The sequence below is a fragment of the Protopterus annectens genome, chromosome 5.part1 (assembly GCF_019279795.1).
Source record: "Protopterus annectens isolate FY-2018-M chromosome 5.part1, PAN1.0, whole genome shotgun sequence".
NCBI classification, from domain to species: domain Eukaryota; kingdom Metazoa; phylum Chordata; order Ceratodontiformes; family Protopteridae; genus Protopterus; species Protopterus annectens.
Genome location: NC_056736.1, coordinates 266,433,768 through 266,457,662, shown reverse-complemented (window position 1 = coordinate 266,457,662; position 23,895 = coordinate 266,433,768). Strand labels below are relative to the sequence as shown.

Here is a 23,895-nt window from a genome sequence, read left to right as displayed (position 1 = left end):
TCTCCAGAAAAAAAAAAGTTATAACCTCCCTGTACTCTTCACTCATCAGGCCAATAATTGAGTACAACGCCCCTTTTGCTATGTACCTTTCCAAGCACCTGCAGCAATTGGAGAGACCTTGGAGGTTCCTCACAAGGCAAATTCAAGATCTTCATCATCTGTCCTATGTGGATCATCTGAAATCACTGCCACTTTATTCTGTTTCATACAGACTACTCAGAGGTGATCTCTGCCTTGCATATAAGCCAGTCACTGACCCTGCTTTATTGGAAATTATGCATATTCGCAAGTAAAATGGTACACTGGTTACTCACTCTAAAGACCTTAACCTGGTATGTGACATTAATAGACTCTGCTGGAGAGACAAATTTGTCTCACAGAGGTTACCATACCTTTAGAACAGACTCCCACTTCATGTCAAACAAAGCACCTCATTGACCCTTTCCAAACGCAGTCTGGAAGATTGGATGGGTAACCGTACATTCACCCCAGGGGGTTCCATCTGTGTCCCTTTTGGACAGGGACAATAGGTGCTGATCGTGGAAGTAAGGGTGGAACTTGTCTAAGCTTGTAAGGGCCCTAGGGCCATTAGCCTAGTAACTTTCTATGATCCTATGAAATAGGCTGCACCACCAGGTTCAGTGACTGACTGAATTTTCGGTCTGAAGAGCAAACAAGCTGCATAAAGCCAAAGTGGTCTAATAAAAGTAAGAGCTCTGTAGTCGGCTCACAGGTCGTATCAATGCTGCCAGCATTATAATCCCCCAAGAATTAACCATCTAGAGGACTAGTGAACTGGGCCAATGAGGAGATCCAAGAATTTTTTGCAGAAGTACTGTTAGGTAGAATAAATAAAATGCGTTCTGATAGTCTCCACAGAACCTTTGGAGCCAGCTTGGTGGGGGAGAAATGAGCAGCAGAAGGCTGATCCTGTTCGTATGAAGAAGGTTACAGTGTCTTTCTCTGCAGGGGCATCCTTTGGAAAACACCAGAAAGCAGCTTCCCCCAGGTGTATCAGTTTCTGTTGGTATCCAAGATGATCCTGATGTATCATAGGACTGACATTGCATGCTCAACATGCTGCTAGCCTAGGGAACTAATCAAGAGAAGAAAATCTCTCATCATATGGCATAGAGACAAGAAGTTCTGTCTGCACTTGATGTTCATCGTGTTACCCTGCTGCAGTCATCACACTTGGGTTATCCTGTCGTCAGGCGGTCCCGCAGTCGGCCAGAATTACAAAGTCTTGGTCCGGCGTTGGTTGCTGTCGCTTCTTCCCTGACGTCAGTGCACCAGGGGTATATATAATGCATCCGACGCCATTTTCTTCAGTCTTTCTTGCCGCGCGGTGCCCGAAGCAGAAGCAGTTCGCAAGAGCCGGTCGACTGACTATTGAGATTTTCGAAGTCGAATTTCAGATCCGAAGTCTTCAATAAAGCTAAGTACCCCATTGGGGAAACTTTTCTTGCCTCAGACCGATGTCAGAAAAAGTTAACAATTGTATTTCTTGTGGGAAGCAAATACCTCATAAGGATTTTCATTCTTACTGCATACCTTGCCTAGGCCCAGACCACGACGTCACTAGTTGTCGTTTTTGTGCTAGGTTTAATAAGCGTACTATAAAAAGATGCTTTGACTTCGCACGACACTACTTCGGTAGAAAATTTAACTACACTATGCCGTCGGAGCAACCGACTACCGGCGTGCACAAAAAACGCAAGGATAAGGACAGGCAGCCTAGACCCAAGCCAGACTCCGAGGCCTCGGCTGGTCCGGTCTCCGGTTCATCGGTCTTTAGTGAGGCTCCAACGCAGCCCCTGACTACCGCAGATCTGGAACCCGAGACCGCTTCGGAACGTTTGGCGGAAAGTACTAGGCCGACACAGCCATTTTGTTCAGCCCCTACCGACGACACTGCTGAAAAAGATGTCGGTCCTGCAGAAACACCTTCGGTTTCTGAAGGCGTCTTCAGACCAACCAAGCTCACCATAAAAACGTATCCTAAGACTAAGACTCCTATTAAACCTAAAAAGACTGTACTTCAGTCCCCTGTTCAAGGGCTCATGCCTAAGAAACAGATGCTCAAAATGGCTGAAGATTTGATCTCTTTAATCAGGGGTTCCCAACCCCCTCCCGACAAAAGGCCTAGACAAGAGGAAGATTATGCCTCCTCTGAACAAGTGTCTATTTCCTCAGGCTCCTCTGAGGACCAAGATTATTCCTTCTCTCCTTATGAAGATTCTGATGCTGAGGATTCTGTTCCCTCAGCTTCTCCTCCTGAAGACTACTCTTTTGGGGAAACTTTACACACTATGAGGGAACATTTTCACTGGGAAGGTCAGGACTACTCTGACTCAAAGAAAAGGCTCAGAGAGTTTCTTTTACTCCCCCAGCACAGACCACTTGCCATCCCCCCCCAGTTTTAGACATTGTGGATGATGTTTACTTAGAATCCAGTTTGAACCCAGATTCTCTGCCTCCTGCTCCGGCCAAACCTGACAGATACTATAGAGTGCCTGATTCCCACAAATTCCTTTATAAAAGTCCTGTTGCTGATCCAGAGACTATCTCCCAGGGTCCCAAAGGGGCTAAGGCTTCTATGGCAAAAAATCCTGTACCCTCTGAAAGGGACTCCAGAGCACTAGACAGGTGGGGGAAAAAGATTTACACCTCAGCCACTCTAGCTGTGAGGGCACTAAACTGCCAGTTTCACATGCTAAAATATCAGCAATTTCTAATGCCTCAGTTAAAACAAAAAATAAGCACACTCCCTCAACAGTCTGAATTGAAAGAAATGCAGGATCTGTTGCATGCAACTGAACAGGTGGGCAAACATACTTTACAATGTGGGTTTGATTCTTTGGAGGCTTCCTGCAGAGCAGATGTCACTGGGTCTGTTATACGTAGGCATGCTTGGTTAAAGGAACAAACTCTGCCTGATCATGTTAAAGCAAAGCTTCTAGATGCTCCCTTACAGCAGCAGGATGTTCTTTTTGGAGTTAAAGCAGAAGAAGTCTTAAAGAAAATGTAGGATAAGGCAAAATCTATGCAGACAGTCAAAGATTTCCTACAGGTACAGCCCCCTCGCTTCAGCAGAAATTGGCCAACAAAAAATTGGTCCTTTCCAGCTACTGACAGACCACAGAGGGGTAAATACAGACGTCCAAGAGGCAGAGGACAACCACAAGCCCAGTACAAACCTCGACAATGGGGCACTGCAGCACAGAAGGGAGGAGAAGACAGGTCCCAAACTACCAGAAGGCAAACTCAATGACTTGCACCTCATAAGGCCAAGCAACACTCTCTTGGCGGCAGCCCCCTTGGGAGGAAAACTCACACTTTTTTCAGACAACTGGCACATTGTCACAAAGGACAAATGGGTCCTAGACATAATTTCACGAGGATACAGATTCCATTTTCACACCTTGCCAATGAAAAGAGGAATGCCAAACCTGCCACAAAATCAATGGGCAGAGGCACAAAGACAAATTACAGCTCTCATGGACATGAGAGCCATTCAACTGGTACATACTCGGGAGCAAGGCCAAGGATTTTATTCAAGACTCTTTCTAGTTCCCAGAAAGGACAATGCCTAGAGACCAATTCTGGACCTTTCAATTCTAAACCCCTTCTTACAAGTACCCAAATTCAAGATGCTAACACTACAGCAGCTTCTTCCCATGTTGGGCAAGAAAGCATGGCTAGTAACATTGGACCTCAAGGAGGCATACCTGCATGTCCCTATCAGACAAAGTTGCAGAAGATACCTCCATTTCATTGCAGGTTCAACCCATTACCAATTCTCTGCACTGCCCTTTGGCTTATTTACTGCGCCCAGGGTCTTCACAAAATGCCTGGCACCAGTAATTGCATACTGCAGACAAAGAGGAATTCAAATATACCCATACCTGGATGACTGCCTCATCCAAGCAGAAAGCAAGGACATCCTCTTACAACATCTGGCTTTTGTAAAACATATTCTAAGTTGCCTGGGGTGCACAGTAAACAAAAAGAAATCAAAACTTGTACCCTCACAAAATATGACATTCCTGGGTGCCAGCTTGAATACAACGGCCCAGAGGGCTTATCTGACGCCAGACAAACAACTACAACTGACTCAATATTTCAAAACAATGGCAACAAAGACCCAACTACCTGCAAGAAAAATTCTGCAGGCCTTGGGCTTCATGGCATCTTGCATACTACTAATACCATTTGCAAAGCTGCATATGAGGAAATTACAGTGGTACCTAAAAAGCGTATGGTCTCAACACAGCCACAGCTTGGACACAATGATATCTCTCATTCCCTGCCTACAACAGGAGTTTCTATGGTGGTCACTGGCATGTCACCTCAACAAGGGTCAGCCTTTCACCTTGCCCCCAGCCAGGCAAACTATGACAACAGATGCATCGGACTACACCTGGGGGGCACAAATGGCAGGACAGTGCGTTCAAGGCATATGGACTGCAGATCAAAGGAATCTGCACATCAATCAAAAAGAGATGCTAGCTGTACAGAATGCTCTGACAGCCTTCAAGAATCTATTACATCCAGGACAACTTACAATAAGGATGGACAACACCACAGTAATGTGGTACATAAACAAACAAGGGGTACACACTCCTACCCTCTATGCAGGCAAGCAATGACCTTGTGGAACACAGCTCTGGCTTACCAAGTTCAGTTACAAGCTCAATTCCTGCCAGGAAAAAAGAACACATTGGCAGACGACCTCAGCAGAAACATCATGGATCCCCACGAGTGGAAACTGGATCCACAAGTATTTGCAATGATAACTCAAAATGGGGCCTTCCAGACATAGACCTGTTTGCCAGTCCTCAAAACTATCAACTAACAAAATTTTGTACAAGGGCACTTCACCATCAAGCTTGGAAAGTGGACGCACTCATTCAGTTGGAAAAACCTGACAGTATATGCCTTCCCTCCATTGCCTCTCCTCACAAAGGTGCTTCTGAAAGTCAGAAAGGAGAGACCATGACTGATACTCATAGCCCCAGACTGGCCACGCCAGCACTGGTATCCACTATTGAGGAATATGGCCCAGGGCCCACCTTGGATTTTACCAAAAATTGCCCATTTGCTCACACAGCAAAACAATCAGATTCTTCACAGCCAGCTAAAAACCTTAAATCTGGCTGCATGGCAAATCACCTAAACATCCAGCCAGCTCCTCTTTCCCAAGCAGTTATGGATGTTATTCTGGAAGCCAGGAGGCCCAGCACCAGGAAGGCCTATTCGGACAAATGGAAAAGGTTTTGTGCCTGGAACCAAGCTAAAGGCCAAAACACACTTCAGCCTCACATGCCTCAGATTCTACAGTATTTAACTGAGATGTTGCACAAAGGACTTTCTTTTTCTTCCATTAAAATCCATGCATCAGCTATTTCAGCCCACTACAACACGGAACCACCCTTATTTTCACATCCACTTCTAAGGCAGTTCCTCAGAGGGGCAAAAAACATTAGGCCCCCCAGGAGATCACCTACACCAGCATGGGACCTAAATTTTGTTCTGGAAAAACTTACGCTACCTCCCTTTGAACCAGCTTTCTCTGCAGATCTACAGTTCCTATCATGGAAGACTGCCCTGCTGCTAGCAATAACTTCAGCTAGAAGAGTCTCAGAGCTGCAGGCACTAATGGCAGTGGAACCTTTCCTCATTTTCCATCAAGACAGAGTTTCTCTATGAACTAATCCTTCCTTCATGCCTAAGGTGGTTTCCAGTGTGTCTTTAAATCAAACCATTTCCTGCATTCCTTGGACATTCACAGGCAACTTCGTTACTACTTGGATGAAACTAAGGCTTTCAGAAAATCTGACCAGCTCTTTGTATCCTATGCTACAGCTTCACAAGGGAAGGCTATATCAAAACAAACCATTTCCAAATGGATAGGACATTGCATTCGTTTTTGCTATACCCATCATGGAAAACCACTTCCTGCTACCATTACGTCACACACTATCAGGGCAACAGCTACATCTACAGCCTTCCTCAGGGGGGTTCCAACCAAGGAGATTTTGGAAGCTGCAACTTGGAGTTCAGTACACACCTTTACCAAACACTATCACTTACCACTTTACTCTAAGACTAGGGCTGGCTTCGCCACTGCAGTTCTGCAGGGCCTTCTAGCCTCCTCTAACCCTCTATAACTCCTCCACCCATCCATAGCTTTGGGATTCTACCCAAGTGTGATGACTGCAGCAGGGTAACACGATGAACATAGTACAGTTTTGTACCTACCATAAATGTAGGTGTTCGAGTGTTCACCCTGCTGCAGTCCAGGTTACCCTCCCTCCATCCCCTCTGATCTAAATCTCTACAATACCTTCCTGATGTATTTGCTTATAGCTGGAGGGATTTTGTGTTTGTGCAAAAATTACTTAATTTGGTACTAATTACTGACCACCTTTTTGGGGGCACCTGACATCTGGGGCAAGAAAAACTGAAGAAAATGGCGTCGGATGCATTATATATACCCCTGGTGCACTGATGTCAGGGAAGAAGCGACAGCAACCGACGCCGGACCAAGACTTTGGAATTCCGGCCGACTGCGGGACCGCCTGATGACAGGATAACCCAAGTGTGATGACTGCAGCAGGGTGAACACTCGAACATCTACATTCATGGTAGGTACAAAACTGTACTTTCTGGGCTTGTTCAGTAGCCAACTGGTGAGGTTTGTGGGTGAGTGACTGGTGCTGTTTTTTTTCCATTCTGGGGGAGGCCATTTATTTTGTCCCACTGCAGGGGGCATACCTAGGTGAGCATTGTAATAATAAAAAATGCCTTTCACTTGAGGCTGAAGATAGTAGGTGTTGCATTGCACTTGCCTGCTAACAGAGAAGGTTGAAAAAGCAACAAAAAAAAATCTCCTAACCTTGTAGGATGATGTCTGTGACCCTCCTCTCAGTTGTCATCTAATGCATAGGACATAGGAGCAGATAGCCCATCATAGGATGGAGTTTGATGGCCATGGGAACAATATGACAGTAAAATGGCTGAAAATTCCTCATCTGCTGCAGAAGAACCCATCAGGTAACTAACTGTCACGTATCACTACTCTGGCAATAAAGTCAGTAGGGTGGGGGGAGCAAATGTGAACATTTTCAGGTGGATTGCTAATCAGCTTGATGGCCAGAAGGAGAATTAAAAAAAGAAAGAAAAAAAAAGCACATAATGCATATTTTCAGATTGTTGTCCCTTCCATCCACAAGTGGTTGCTGATATTTCATTTAGAGAGTCAGAACTTACAGTTCAGGAGCTCACTTAGGACTTTTCATCTTTGCCACTTATTTTCATTAAGTATATAGCAGTTGTAACCATCTTATTGTGAGATTTAGGAATCATTTTTTTGTTTATGTGGATGAATGGCTGTAGCTAAAAATAAGAATGCTGTACTTTTCAGTTTGAGGCAGAACTTGTATTTCCATGTAGTTTTTCAAACCTGATGTACCATTTAAGCTAGCTTGCTAAGAAGACATGGTTCCTTCCATTAATGTGGTTCCCTCCCATTACAGTACACCAATTTTCTAAGTATTGTTTAGTTATCTTTCAGTAATGTAAATGGTCTCAGGGCCTCAACCACACCCTTTTATTTGTTGTACATCTGAAGTTTGATCCACAAGTCACACTGTTTGGATTGGGTTACTGAAATGCTCATACCAAAATTCATGCTAGCTAGGCCAACACTGGCAAAGTTGAAGTACAGCTTTTTGGTTACAGTGCTGAAATTCAGTTACCTGCATGTTTTAAAGTGTTAGTAATAGGTTCATAGGTAAATACCAGGCAGTCAGTCTGCAGGCTACATGACTAGCCAATAACCAGACACTGCCCAAAGGTGAGAAACACCTTACCTTGTGCCTGTGAGATAAACATCTTAACCATTAGGGCAACCTCCAAGTGTCATAATAGTTAACATAGTGACAAATGGTGCGGTCGTTTTCTGTAAAGTACCGTGAGAATAGTAAAGCTTCTCATACTGCACTTGTGTTGTATTGCTGATTTCATTAATTCCGCTTAGAATAAGAGTCTGCAAAAAAATGCCATATGGCAAGTGTTCTTTATGGCTTAAAATACACATAAAGGAAAGAGAGTCAGTAAGCACTATTTTGGGATCCATATTTTAAGATTAATGTAGCTATGGAAAAGAAAACTTTTGTTTAGTAGGACTACTTGTAACCAGTAAGAACATTTTTGCTTACTTTCTTGCTTGCAGTATTAAGGTTATAGAATGACTGCAGTTGAAATTGCATGGGATTAAACATTATCAACATAGTGATTATAGTGCATATCTGCTTTCCACTTTAAAATGATGCATTTTTTTTTCAATAGCTAAGCAATATTTTATTTGTGTAATAGAATTTTCTGGAAATGCACACTGTTTCTATTTCAGTCTGCTGTTTTGATTTTAGCCATTTAGTTGTATTTTAGACTGGCAAACTAGATGTTTGTTGTATATCAACTATGTTTCATTTGCCTTTTTTGTTTGTTTATTTTAAGGAACGTTGGAATTGGTGCTTGCTCTATGTTCTCTCGGTTCGGTGGAATTGTTGCTCCATTTGTTCCATCACTGGTTAGTTCATGTTTTACCTTTTTTAAACTTGATTTTTACATTAGGAACATCAAAGTCAGGCACTTCTAGTGTGATTGTTTTGGTTTAACTTATGAAAATGCTAACTGTACATTTTGTCCAGTGGACAACTGCATATTAAAGGGTAAATTTGTACACACTGAAATACATTTTATCCAAAAGTTATAAAATACTTCCATAACTTTTGAAAAAATGCCTTAGGGCTCTTCCTCTGAAAATAGATAGGTTGTAATTCTGTTTATAAGAAACTATTTTCTTGAGAAGAGTGCGTAATAAGAAGGCTTAATATTTTAAGTTTGACTTGTAGGCATGTTCTCAGAAATTGAAACCTCAGACTTGAAGCAGTAGCCCTTTACTATTGAAGGCTTAGATGATAATTGTAGAATGAATGCTACAACTGTACAAGTTGTTAGTTCATTCTGCTGCCTAAGTCATCATTTCACACTTACTGCTGCATGCATGCCACCTCTATGGGAAGTATTCTAAAGTACTTCTCTGGGTTCCACTATACTGATGTGGGTTCTACCACTGCTTATTTCTATAGTGGTTGCACAACGCTTCATATCTCTTGCCTGTGAACTACTTTGTGTGATGTTTTGTACTTTGCTGTATTATTGATGCCATGAAATTGCTTCTAGCAGTAGTTCCACTTTTGTTTTTGCCACCCCTTGTTTTCTGTATCTTCTGTCTCCTTTACAACCTTTGCCTTTATATGTTTATTCGATATTTACTTCAGCTCATTACCAGTGCTTGGTTTTCTTTCAAAACTGCCACAAAAAACTCTTTCTCAGCTAAAAGTATTTTTGTTTACCAGATGTGGGGACTGTGACAAGAAACTAATTTGTAAAACTTTTGTGATACAGATATAACCATCCATCCAGCCTGGCTCCATGGTGCAGAGGGTTGGAACCTTTAATGCAACTCAGATGACCAGGGTTTAATTAGTGGCCCAGCACTGGAAGTTCATGCAGGGAGGGAGAGGGAGGAAAGAAGGTGCATGGCCTGCTGACCTCTGTTAGCGAGTGGGAAGGGTGGCAGACATATGGGAGTATTAAAGGAAGTGTGATTTCTCCCATGATGACCAAGGAAACCACTTATTTGCTTGAGCTGAGTGGTGGAGCTATTGGCAGACAACTTCCCTTGTGGAAGTGAGGGATAACCAGAGTGGACAACTCACTGTACACCCCCCTCAACTCAACAGATTGGGTGATTAAGGGGGGAACATAGGACTAAAGCAAATCCCCTTGAACCACCCTTAATGGCCGTCTAAAAGAAGGCCCCTCCTGATCGACTCTCACATTAGTTATGGGGAAAGAATGGGCTGATTGGCTGGGAGGGGGCTAGTGGTCAGCAGGCTGCAGGGACAAAGAGCTGTTAAAAAAAAAGAGGAAGAATAGCCATCCATCAGTTTATTTATTTTCAGAATCTTCTTTTTCACATTTTTTTGGAAAACAGAACATGTCCTGGCAAGCAACAAGCAATAAAGTAGTAACCAGATGTTCTTCGTGTTTCACTGTTGCAGTCATCACACACGGGTTGTTTGCCTGCAGGTAGCCCTCATTCGGCCCAAATACCAGAGACTTAGTATTTCTGCGTTGGTTGCTATCACTTCAGGACTGACGTCAGGCCATCAGGGGTATAAAAACAGGCAGCCGACGCCATTACATCAGTCTTTCTTGCCGAGGAGCCAGAAGCAGTTCGCACAAGTGCCAGTCGGCCACTACCTGAGTTTTTGTTTCCGAACTGAATCATCCTGAAGTCTTCTAAAGCTAAGTACCCAATTGGGAACCCTTTTTTCTTGCTCTAACTGATGTCAGAAAAAGTTAACAATTGTCTCGCCTGTGGAAAACAAATACCATACCAAGATTTCCATTCTTACTGCGTCACCTGTTTAGGCCCAGACCATGACGTACCTCGCTGTCAGTTTTGTGCTTTGTTCAATGCCCAAATTATTCATCGTTGGGCCTGTCGCCGAATACTTACACTCTTGATCTCCGTATTCCGAAATGGCTTCAGTAAACCATCCGTCTACCGATCTTTCAAAAAAACATAAGGATAAAGACAGAGAGACCACACAGGTCCAAAACTGCCGATGACGCTTCCGTTAAGCTAGTCGCCAGTTCGCCGGTACTCAGTGAGGCGCTTTCCCAGCCACTGATGCCCACTTGGATGGATTCGCAGGCCGCTACCGAGACCCGTTCGGAGTCTGTTATGCAGAGAGACTCTTCTTTGACTACTGAACCTTTGGATGTCTCTACCTTGGATGGGTCTGGAGCCCCTGTGCAGGCACCGGCTTCCGAGGAAGTTCTTCACATTACCGATATTCAACACAAACTGACGACTTCTTTTGCATCTTCAGTTCTGTCTAAAACTACAGAGTTTCTGAGGCCAAGATTACAAGCTACGCCTAAAAAAACGACGATGCAAACTCAAGCACCTGCTTCCTTGCCACAATCTCAAATGCTTAAAATGGCAGAAGACCTGATCGTGCTGATTAGAGGAAGCCAACCTTCCCCTGCTAAGAGAAAAAGAGACCTGTCCCCAGCAGCTTTAACTGACCAAAATTCCGACGACTCTGAGGTTTCTGAATATGAAGACCTGCCTTTATCTGCTTATGAGGATTCAGATGCAGTGGAATCCATTCCCTCTTCTTCCCCTCCAGAGGATTTTTCTTTTGGTGAAACCCTACGTACCTTAAGAGAGCATTTCCACTGGGAATGCCAGGATTATCCTCAGTCCAAAAACAGACTCAGGGAATTTTTAGATTTGCCACAGCACAGACCCTTAGCTATCCCTCCTGTTCTGGATGTTGTGGATGATGTCTTTATGGAATCCAGTCTAACTCCTGATACTTTACCCCCTGCTCCAAGGAAACCAGACAGGTACTATAGAGTCCTGACTCTCACAAATTTCTGTTCAGAAATCCTACTGCTGACCCAGAGGTCATCTCCCAAACGCCTAAAGGCATAAAAACAACTACAGCTAAGAATCCCATCCCTTTGGACAGGGATTCCTGAGCTTTAGACAGATGGGGTAAAAAAGTATACACCTCTGCAACTCTCGCCATTAGGGTATTGAATTGCCAGTTCCACATGCTGAAATACCAGCAACATATTATGGAACCTATTAAGAAAAATTTGTCTACTTTTTCTGACTTTGCAGAAAATAAAGAATTACTGGAGCTTATGCATTCTGCAAGCCAAGTCAGCAAGCATACCTTGCAATGTGGGTTTGACACCCAAGAAGTATCTTGCAGGGCAGCAGTCACAGGTTCTTTACTTAGCTTGGCTTAAGGAACAGACCTTGCCAGACCATGTCCGATCAGAATTACTGGATGCTCCTTTGAACAAGGAAAATCTGTCTGGCACCAAAGCAGAATAGGTTCTAAAAAAGATGGAAGAAAAAGCTAAGTCTATGCAGACAGTCAAAGATTTTTTGCAAGTGCAGCCTCCAAGATTGGTCCTTTCCAGCCCACTCAAGGCCATCTCAAACTAGACCAGGGAAAACTGCCCCCCCAGATTACAGTCTCAGGGTATGCAGAGATCTAAGCAATGGAGTACCTCCACTTCGAAAACAGGGAGTGCTAAGCCACCCCCTTACGGAAATAATTCACAATGACTTCAACTCTACTCCTCACCTCTGCCCAATTGCTCATGCCCCTAGGAGGAAAACTGCCCATCTTGCAAAAAAATGGACCTCCATCACCAAAGACCAATGGGTCCTCAACATTGTATCCCAGGGGTACAAATTTTACTTCCACTCACTGAAAATCCCAAACCAGTGGGCAGAGGCACAAAACCAAGTTCAATCCCTGCTTTCCTTAAGGGCAATTCAGCCTGTTCCTGCAGATCACATAGGTCAAGGGTTTTATTCCAGACTTTTCCAGGTACCCAGAAAAGAGGGCACTTTGCTCCCAATCCTAGATCTTTCCATTCTAAACACCTTCCTGGTGGTACCAAAATTCAAAATGCTCATTCAGCAGCAGCTTCCTATGCTGTCCAAAGATGCCTGGATAGCCACCCTAGATTTAAAAGAAGCCTATCTGCACATCCCTATCAGGGACTCATGCAGGAAATATCTATGTTTCAGGGCAGGATCTATGCATTATCAGTTCTCTGCACTTCCCTTTGGCTTCTCCACTGCTCCCAGAGTCTTCACAAAATGCCTGGCTCCAGGCATTGCCTATTACAGACAGAGAAAGATTCAAATATACCCTTACTTGGACAATTGCCTGATTCAGGCAGACAGTCAGGAAAAGCTGTTACAGCACCTGTAAAGAACCTTCTAACCTCCCTGGGGTACACTCTCAATGAAAAAATCAAAACTAGTCCCCAGTCAAAGATTGTATTCCTGGGAGCAAGCTTGGACATCCCAGATGTATTCCTTACTCCAGAAAAACAAGCCTGTCTAACAGGCCACTTAGCTCAAATGGCCACCAGAACCCAGCTCTTCGCAAGGAAAATTCTGCAGGCTCTAGGATTCATGGCCTCTTGCATTCTACTAATTTCATATGCCAGACTGCATATGAGGAAACTTCAGTGATACTTAAAAGGTCTTTGGTGCCAACATTGTCAAGACATGGAAATCATCATACCTATCATACCTTGTCTAAGGACAAATTTTCTTTGGTGGGCAGCAGCATGCAACCACAACAATGGAATTCCCTTTACACAACCCCACGCCACCCAGCCCCTAACCACAGACGCATCAGACTGCCTGGGGGGCACATCTGAATGACAAGTGCATTCAGGGCCACTGGAGCCCAAGTTAAATTCATCTACACATCAAGCAAAAAGAAATGCTAGCTGTTCAGCACGCTGTGGCAGCTTTCAGATCCCTACTCTCACCAGGACCCCTGCTAATAAAAACCAACATCACCACAGTGGTGTGGTACATCAACAAGCAGGGGAGATCCCACTCTTACCCAGTCTGCAGGCTAACCATGACCTTGTGGAATACGGCCTTGGCCATGCATATTCATCTGCAAGAAAAATTCCTGCCAGACAAACAAAACTGTCTGGCAGACGACTTAAGCAGAAATCTCCTAGACCCACATGAGTGGCAATTAGACCCCAACATTTTCAGCCTTCTAACCCAGAAATGGGAATCCCAGAGGTGAACATTTTTACCTCCACCTACAAGCACCAGCTCAGCAAAATTTGCACCAGGACACCTCACAGCAGGGCCTGGAAAGTGCATACTCTATCCTTCCAGTGGGTAAACCTCTTAATCTATGCATTTCCCCCTCTGCCTCTTCTTACAAGAGTATTACTCAAGACAAGACAAGACAGACCAAGGGCAATCCTGATTGCCCCAGACTGGCCTTCGCCAGCACTGGTACCCACTACTGTGCAGTCTGTCACTGATGCCACCATGGCACCTACCCTAGATCCCAACCCTCCTCTTTCAGCAAGAGGGACAGATCTTGCATCTGCAAGTGCAAACCCTGAACCTTGCAGCCTGACTTATTCCATGAATTCTCCCCGAGTGGCCAGTCTAAGCAAGCAGGTGCTGGATGTCATTCTTGAAGCCAGAAGACCTAGTACAAGGAAATCCTATGCTGATTAGTAGAAAAGGTATTGTTCCTGGATTCAGTCTAAAGGAGTGGACTCAGCACTGCCCTCTTTACCTCTAATCTTGGATTACCTAGCAGATCTACTCCACAGAGGCCTAGCCTTCTCTTCCATTAAGATCCATGCCTCTGCGATCTCGGCTCATTACAACACTGAGCCACCTCTCTTCTCTCACCCTCTCATCAAACAGTTCCTGAGAGGGGCCAACAACTTAAGGCCACCAAGGAGAGCCCCCACCCCTGCTTGGGACCTTATCTTTGTACTGGAAAAGCTCACGCTCCCCCCTTTGAGCCTGCAGCGTCAGCACAGTTAAAATTCCTCTCTTGGAAAACAGCCTTGCTTCTGGCCATCACTTCAGCTAGAAGAGTGTCTGAGCTACAAGCACTTATGGCTGTGGAACCCTTCATTATTTTTCATGCTGACAGGGTCTCCCTCAGGACTAACCCTACTTTTATGCCTAAAGTGGTGTCCAGTGTGGCTCTTAACCAATCTATCCATTTGCCAACCTTCTTACCTAATCCTCAAAATAAAGGGGAAATGATCCTGCACTCTTTAGATGTGCACAGACAGCTCAGATTCTACCTTGATAAGAACAAGCCCTTCAGGAAATCTGACCAGTTACTAGTCAGCTTTGCACCAGGGGCAGAGGTAAGGCCATATCAAAACAAACCATCTCCAAATGGATAGCACACTGTATCCATTTTTGTTACAAACACAATGGAAAACCAACCCCTCTGGGGGTCAGAATGCATTCCATTAGGGCAACTTCAACCTCTACAGCTTTCCTCAGGGGAGTCCCTACCAGGGACATTCTGGAAGCTTCTACCTGGAGTTCTGTTCACACCTTCACCAAGCATTACCACCTGCCTATCTTTTCCAAATCTAGGGCGGGTTTTGCAACAGCAGTCTTGCAGGGCATACTCACCAGCCCAAACTCTTCTTGATTGCCTTCACCCATTCTTCAGCTTTGGGAATCAACCCAAGTGTGAGGACTGCAACAGTGAAACATGAAGAACACAGTACATTTGTGTACACTTACCATAAATGTAGATGTTCGAGTGTATTCACTGTTGCAGTCCTGGTTTCCCACCCTCCAGCCCCCTTGTCTCACTCTCTCTTTCTCTCTCTCACTCTCTCCTTCTCTATCTCTATTACTCTCCCCTTACAGGGCTATTGGTATTTACTTTTTACTGGTGGTGTTTTTTGCACCGTAACTTAGCTCCCCATTTGGGGGGCTCCTGACATTTGGGGCAAGAAAAACTAATGTAATGGCATCGGCTGCCTGATTTTATACCCCTGACGACCTGATGTCAGTCCTGAAGTGACAGCAACCGATGCAGAAATACTACGTCTCTGGTATTCGGGCCGTCTGAGGGCTTACCTGTAGGCAAATAACCCAAGTGTGATGACTGCAACAGTGGATACATTTGAACATCTACATTTATGGTAAGTGTACACAGCTGTACTTTCTGACTAGTATGGCAACCCATTGAAGGATACATCCACACATACATACACACCAAGGGTAATTAGGAGTATTACCATTTTGCTTGTCTGCATGTCTTTATGGTATGGTAGGAAGAAACAAAAGTCATTGTCAAAAACCCATACATTCAGATGAAGAACATACAGACTTGACACAGAAAGCATTCCGATTAGGAATGCAGCTGTAGAGCCAAGTGCTTTGAATCCATCCATACAGAATTCTGCTGCTTCACATTCTGTTTTGAAAGTATGTTTATTAACTGGACAGTATGAAATGTGAGGTATAAACTGCACTTTATCTTTGAGTGAAGGAAAAAACAGATAATTATAGGGAATATGTTATCTACCCAGAAAATCAGGCATAAAATTGTGCAGAAACTGTGTCCTCTTTTAAAACACAGGGTTAATCAATTTAGTCAGTATTTTGGATAAATTCCATAATAAGCTATGAGATGTAGTTCTTACCTGCTGGAAGTAGTGTTCTATAATGCATATTTGTTTGTGTGTTATATATTTTACAGCATTCTGGATCTTTCTGTGATATGTGAAAAAAAACATCTTAGTATAGCAAAGCAAAAGCCCTTACTGAGAGAAATATTTTAGGAGTTTATGTATGCATTTGTTTACTGATTGTGTTTATTTACCAAAATAGTCTGACTCCTTTGCAGAGAAGATTTCCACATGTAGAGTGCAGAGAGTAAATATATCAGGGTAGAACAGCACATAGACAATGAGTAATTTATCAGGTTAGAGCAGGAAGAATTATATACGTGTTGAATACCATTTCACTGTGGGCATAATGTAAACAAGTAAGCATTTATAAGTTTGGATATAGTAAGTACGATATTCATGGGATTGTTGACAGATTTTGCATGTAATCACTTTAATATGAATACAATAAACAGATAAACAGCATTTGAGTGTTTGCATAAAGTAAATAATTACATTTCGTGTATAAGGATGTGGGTGCATGTATGTGTATGAGTGTGCCTGTGATAGTTTTTCCCCCTCATTGGGTAGGTGATGAGTATTGCTGCTAACTGATAATAGGTTACAATTAGAAGCCTGGAAACCACAACAAACTAGCTTACAGTTCATAGTTTCATAGTTCATTGGTAGTTAATAGGCACAAGGTCCAGGAGACCATTAAGGAGCCTAGCCCAAATTCCCAAATTTTGGGTCTGGTTAAGTGAATCGCTCAAGGTTACACAGAAGACAAATGAAGGTGGGAAGAATCAAACCTTGTACCCTTAACACAGGCATAAGCTGATTAACAAGTCAGAGCTTTAATCCTGTGTGCTCACTACCAAACTAAGGCATTACATATGTACATGTTGTATGCAGAATGGCAAACTGAGTTCACATAGTGTAGACAGCCCATTGATTTATTTATTTTCAATGTCATCCAATAGTAATAATGCAAGCCTCTTCCTAATGGTATATATGTTTTCTTTGGATGTGTGCTGAAGTTGGTAGTTACTATTTCTGCTGTTGGACTCAATGATAGTTGCAGAACATAATGTAGGTATGCATCAGGATAATTAGAAGGAAGAGAGTAGAGAGAAGGGTGCTGGAAAGGTATAACATGTAATAATTTCACTTTGTAACAGAAGTGAAAGGGGAAGGGAAGAGTAGTTTTCTAAGTAAAATAGATGGTACATTGACAGACTGACAACAGTGAAATGATAGATTTTAAATTAGTAATTCTGCTCAGCACTCAGAAAAGAGGAGGAATTTCCAAAGCCATTTATTTGAAGGGCACTTGATAAAGAGCTGAATTCCATGCTTTCACTGAACAGTGCTCATAAAGAATTTCAGAGTTAGGTAATAGAGTCAGCTGAGAGTTCGTAGAGAACTGTAAGAGAACAAGTGCTGTCTCTCTTTGTCATTCAATCAATTTTCTTTTCTGTGCCTCTGAGATTAGACACTACAAACAGATAAAACACTACTGAATATCCCAATCAAGTTAAAGACAAAAGAACGGTAAAACCAATAACTATGACAATAGATAAAACCTGTTTTAAGAACCATCTTTAAAAGTAATCTGAAAGAGTTTCAGTCAGGCTTGTGAAAGAGGCATGTCTTAAGGTGTCTTTTGAAGCTAGCCTCAGGAGCACATTACTAAAAGTGTCAGTGTGGTGAATCCCACAGGTCTAGCACAAGAGACAAGAGGATTCAAGCCTTCATCCTGAAGGTTGCTAGCAGTCCCAAGGAAGCAGGGTGTCAGCTACTATATATAGGTGGTACATGGATTTCTGGGGCTGTGTATACCATTACAGAAATTTTGAAAATTATTCTTTGCTTAAGAATAATTACGTCTGATCTGATGATAGTTCGAGCTTTTTGGGGGCATGAGGCGGTGCTCCAATAAGGTGTTTTGCAGCTGCATTCTCTGTGTACTATAACTTGTTCTGTATTTGAGTGCCATAGGTAAAGGTCATTGCAGTAATCTAGTTGAGGTAACAGGTGCTTGAACAACCATCAGCAAGTCCTGTGGTAGAATTTAATGTTTAATTTGGGTGGTATCACTTACATGGTGACATGAATAGACAGTGTTCAACATCTGGTCCTAAAATGTCAAGGAAACCATTGAGTACCACACCAAGGTTATGCACCATAGAGATAAACCAAGTTTATTGCTCTGTAGATAATATAAGAAGTCACAGTAGGAGCTGCGAATGGACAGAGTTTTGCATGAAGGACCGTGGCAGCAGTTTTGAATGGGGTGAGTTGAATCAAGTTAATCTTAATCAGAAAATAACTTGATGTTAAGTTGTCAATCTCGCCTTCATTCTTGCTTGATGGGTTCGGAGCCGATCCTCGGCTCCGACTCGGCACTTTGCTAAGCTCGAGAGTCACTTTTACCAGCTCGAGGCAGCCCCATATCCCATGATGCAAGGCGGTAAGTACCCAGATCTTGTTTACCGCTTCGCTGATGAGGTCCTCCTTTTGCCAGCTCCTGGTAAGTGTTAGTATTTAACTACTTTTTGCCCCTAAAATTTAACTTTTTTCACTTTTCTTTAGAATACCTTCTTTTTTACTTAATTGTAAGCCCTTTTCTGACTAAAATTATATTTCCTTCCCCTTCTTTTAGTCAGGCCTTCATTCCCTCCCATCCCCCCCTGTCAGGGTGTGTGTGTGTGAGAGGTTAGTTTAATATATATGTTAGATAACTTAGTTGTCTGTTTGGGACTGTGTTGTTGTGTACTGTTGTGTACAACTATGTCCAAAGAAAGGGTCTCAGGCTTTAAGAAGTGTGACTCGTGCTGTCAGAAGATGTCTCTGACAGGCGGTCACACTTGTTTGTATTGCCTGGGACCTCTCCACCTGCAGGACTCATGCGCAATTTGTCATTCCTTTAGCCAGAGAGGAGGAATAAGTTGATTTTAAGGGGTCTCCTTAAACCGGAGGGCTCTCCGGCTTCGACTCGAGCAAGACTTCTAAGTCTTCTAAGGCCCAGGCTTCTGTATCTAAGCCGGTGGCCTCGGCTCCGACTGGAGCCGATCCCGTCTTGCTAAAATCTTCGGCACCCATGGCTATCGGTGCCGATACTCTATGGTCACATCGGTGTCGGCTCCGACTGGCTCCGACCAACATGTGGCTCAGGCTTGTCGGCCGACCGGCTCCGACACCGTTACTATTGTCTGTATCGGCTCCGGCTGGAGCCGATGCATTGAACTTTCACCGGGCGAAAAGTGCTCAGCTCCGTCTGCATCTATGGTTTCTTCGGCTCCGATGGTTCCTTCGAGGAAGAGGTCCAGGTCCCCTTCCTTGGAACCGATACTCGGCTCGGCCTCACCTCTCTCTCGGAGCGGAGCCATCGGAGCCGATCATCTAGGTCGTCCAGGCTTTCAGACCATGATTTAGAGGGTGGTAAGTAGATTACTGAAATCACAGGCACTGGCCCAGATGCTGCATAGTCCGTCTCAACAGACGACTATTAGTCCACACCCTCTTCAAGTTCCTCCTTCAACTCTACCTCAGAGTTTGGAGCTGGAGTCTTCGGGATAGTTACTGCTATGGCTGAGGGGCGGATACCCCCCCCTTTCTGCACCCACGGCATCTACTCTTATCTCCTCTTCGAGACCTTCCTTAGAGGGATTCGGTGGTCGGGCTTCCCTGGTCTCCTCCGAGGGGTGAGTGGCATCGACCCTTGTCCGACCCGCTCTTCCCTTGGAGCCTCGGCCTTGGTGAGCTCGGCTCCGACATCTGCCTCAGAGCCTTCCCTTTCAGTGGGACCTGGAGTCCGGTTTCTTGAGCGGGTTCTCTCGGACCTCCCTGGGAGGGGCCTTCAAGGTGATGAACAGTGTGCTGGCCACTGGGCTCAGCCAGCTGTCCATTCCCTTAGCTCCTCCCTCTACAGTGCCTGTCGATATCTCTTCCATCTCTCTTGCTCCCGGACCCAGAGATTCACGCCTCAGGTTTCCCCACTGGGAATACCCCTCTTCCGAGGATTCTCCTGATCAGTCAGGAGATCCTCCATAAGAGGACTTGTAAGAGGAAACACCTAGACTCCCTGAGTCTATCACTTCAGATACCGACTTAGATGAGTTGGAGGGATCCCAAGATCCCCTCTGAGGATGTCTCCTTTTCAGACATCCTAGAACTCCTGAAACAGAGGGGAAACTGGCCCTCCACAAATCCCTCTGAGGATGAGTCGTATACCTAGAGGCGTTGGATCTCGGCCTCCACCTCCTGGGTGTCTCCGCCTTCGACCCCCTTATGGAGGTTATTGCTCGAAGGCTTGGGCTGCTCCTGACTCTGTAGAGCCAGTTCCTAGGAGGCCATCTAAATTTATTACTGCCCTTGGGAAAAGCAATTCCTTATGAAAGGTGTCCCTGTTGATGCCATGGTGGTGGCGGCTGCCACTAAGAAGGAACTTGCAGATCCTTCCGTACCAGTCCATCCTCCTAACAAGGATTCTAGGACCATGGATAGGTATGGTAAGCGGATTTCTCTTCAGCGACCTTTGCTATCGCCGCTGAACTACTTATGTCACTTCACCAGACTCCAAAGGGACATCCTTAAGGAACTAGGTGAAGTAGTACAGGATCCTACGGCTGCAGGGGCTCAAGAGAAAATTGCTTCTCAGCTAGGAATCCTTAATTCTATAGCTAACTCCTCCATGCGACTGATATCATATGCAGCAGATGGAGCGAGTAGAGCAGGTACAGGGGTGGCTCTTAGGCGTCAATCCTGGATGTGGCTCTGTAATTTTGCAGATCCCTTTAAGGCGTCCTTCACAAACTCTCCCTTTGATGGGTCAGCTTTGTTTGGCCCTCAAGTGAAGGATACATTGACCAGGTGTGAACAAGACGGCAAGACTCTTTCTGCCGTAGGGGTCTGTTTTTCCACCCCTTCTAGACCTTACCCCAAAGGACAGAAGGGTGGAAAGATGTGGTTCCATAAATCCCAAGGAGTCACGCGGACACGTGGTCAGTTTACCCCTAGAGGCAGAGGGGTAATAACAACAGGCGCTCTAGAGGCAGAGGGGTCCACAGAACCAGGGAAGCAGAGAGCCTCTCTCTGACAAGCCCTTCCAGCATCCCTGAGATGTTGCCCGACTGTCCATCCTTGGAGGCAGTCGGGGGAAGACTATCGCTGTACCCAGAAGCCTGGTGTTCCCTCACTCAAGACAGATGGGTACAGTCGATTATATCCGAGGGTTACAAAATTCCTTTCAAGGAAAGTCCCTTTTTTCACACAAATTCCCTTCCAGATGTACCACCCGGTCTAAGGGAAATTGCAGAGTTAGAAGTATTAAAGCTTCTACAAAAAAGAGCCATTCAGCCACTTACAACAGACCATTCAGAGCCCGGAATCTACTCAAGATTCTTTTTGGTCCCCAAAAAGACGGGAGACTGGAGACCAATTTTGGATCTCAGCAGACTCAACAAGTCTGTAAGAAAGACAAGATTTCGAATGGTCACACTTCAGTCAATTTTGCCCTTCCTAGAGAAGGACAACTGGATGTGCTCAATAGATCTTCAGGACGCGTACTATCACATAAAAATTCACAGACGCTCCAGAAGGTTTCTCCGCTTTCGGCTAGGGTCCAGTCATTACCAATTCAGAGCCCTGCCCTTTGGTCTCACTACAGCCCCCAGAGTGTTCACCAAATGTATGGCAGTGGTCACGGCTCACCTGAGACGTCAAGGATTCCAGGTGTTTCCGTATCTCGACGACTGGCTCCTTTCAGCCACCACCAGGCATCAACTTCTTCAAGCCAGGGATTACACACTAAATCTCTGCACTCATTTGGGAATTTCGATCAACTACGAAAAATCCTCCTTATTGCCCTGCCAGTCTATTACTTTCATAGGCGCAAACTTAAACACTGTTCGGATGTCAGCAACCCTCACAGACCAAAGAATCTCAGATATACAAAGTCACGTGAGGATCATCCTTGCCAGCAAAAAGGTGCAAGCCAGAATGGTTCTGAAGGTGTTGGGCCTCATGGCTGCGGCCATTACCCTTCTTCCCCTGGCCCGCTTCTACATGCGTCTACTTCAGTGGATGTTGTTCACTCAGTGGTCTTACCAACAACTTCCAATGCGTCACCAAATCCTGGTGACACAAACTTGCAAGAATCATCTTTCATGGTGGATTACTTCTCCCCAGATTCACCAAGGCAGACCCTTTGTACCCCCGGCCCCGGTAGCCACTGTCACTACGGACGCCTCCCTGATCGGGTGGGGGGGTCATTATCAGGGCAGGATGGTTCATGGGACGTGGCAACCATTCGAATACCACCTGCACATAAATGTCCTCGAGATGAGAGCAGTGCTTTTAACGTTGCAAGCCCTCAACGACTTTCTTCCCTTGGGAACAATTGCAGTTCATAGGTATATCAACAAACAGGGCGGAACCAAGTCCTACCCCTTGTGTCGAGAAGCTCTCAGACTTTGGCAATGGGCGATCTCCTCTCATCGGTTTCTGGTAGCAACCCATATCCCTGGGAAAACCAACATTCTAGCGGACAGATTGAGCAGAGCTATTCTCATGCCTCACGAGTGGTCTCTCAAACAATCTATAGTGGAGGAGATTTTTCTAGAATGGGGCTGCCCATGTTGCGATCTTTTTGCTACTCCCCAAAACAGCAAATGCCCAGACTTCTTTTCTCTCTTCCCACTGCCAGGCCATCTCCCCAGAGACGCTCTTACCCAGGATTGGCCCCAGGGACTTCTTTATGCCTTTCCTCCCTTTCCACTGATTCCACAAGTTCTCCAGAAAGCCACCGTTTTGAGAGCCAGAATGATTCTCATTGCTCCTTATTGGCCTCGACAAATTTGGTTTCCGTTCCTCCATCGTCACCTTTTGGTGCAGCCGTGGCATCTGGACCCAGTACCAGACCTTTTGATTCACCAATCGGGTCAGCTGCACCGGTCTATCCCTTCTCTCAACCTCACAGCATGGTTGCTCCACTTCCTTCATTAGCCAGGCTTCCTATGATCTCTAATCCTGTTAGGGATATCATAGTGGCTTCCCTAAAATCCTCTACTAGAAGGATTTATACCAGCAAATGGAAACGCTTTTCTTGTTGGGCAAAAGCCAAAAATATTGATCCTTTTACTGCTCCAGTTCAAGCAGTTTTGGATTTCTTAGCAGAAATCTTTCACGCGGGCTCTTCTTCTTCCACGGTCAAAGTTCAGTTGGCTGCTATCTCGAACTTTCATGTCGGGTTCGCAGATCACAATATTATGTCCCACAGGCTTTGTAGAGCCTTCTTAAAAGGAATCTTTCTCCTGAAACCTCCCGTCAGGAGTCCTCCTCCTCAATGGGACCTAAATTTAGTGCTGACATCCTTGATTCTTCCTCCTTGAGCCAGCTGTTTCATGTTCCCTGAAATTACTTTCATGGAAAACACTCTTCCTGGTTGCTATTACCTCGGCTAGGAGAGTGTCTGAACTTCATGCTCTCTCTGTTCGTCCCCCTTATTTGGTCTTCCACAAAGACAGGGTATCCTTGAGAACTAATCCGACCTTTTTGCCTAAGGTCGCCTCAAAGAGTAATTTGAATCAGTCTATTGACCTTCCTGTATTTTTCCCAAATTACTCAAACAGATCGGAACAAAAATTACATTATCTTGATGTTCACCGCCAACTCAGATACTATCTGGACAGAACAAAACAATTCAGGAAATCCGATCAGCTCTTTATTTCTTATGCTGATAACAAAAAAGGCCTTCCTGTCTCAAAAGTGACCTTATCTAGATGGCTTTCT

General features: G+C 44.6%; 1 protein-coding gene across 1 annotated transcript in view; it reads left to right on the top strand.

Annotated features, from left to right (window-relative positions):
• Positions 1-23,895, top strand: part of SLC22A15 (solute carrier family 22 member 15) — a 1,628,958-nt gene that overhangs the window by 1,429,208 nt on the left and 175,855 nt on the right. The window contains exon 10 of the mRNA XM_044072941.1: positions 8,524-8,596. Coding sequence (XP_043928876.1) covers positions 8,524-8,596 — 73 coding nt within the window. The remainder of the gene's footprint in view (positions 1-8,523; positions 8,597-23,895) is intronic.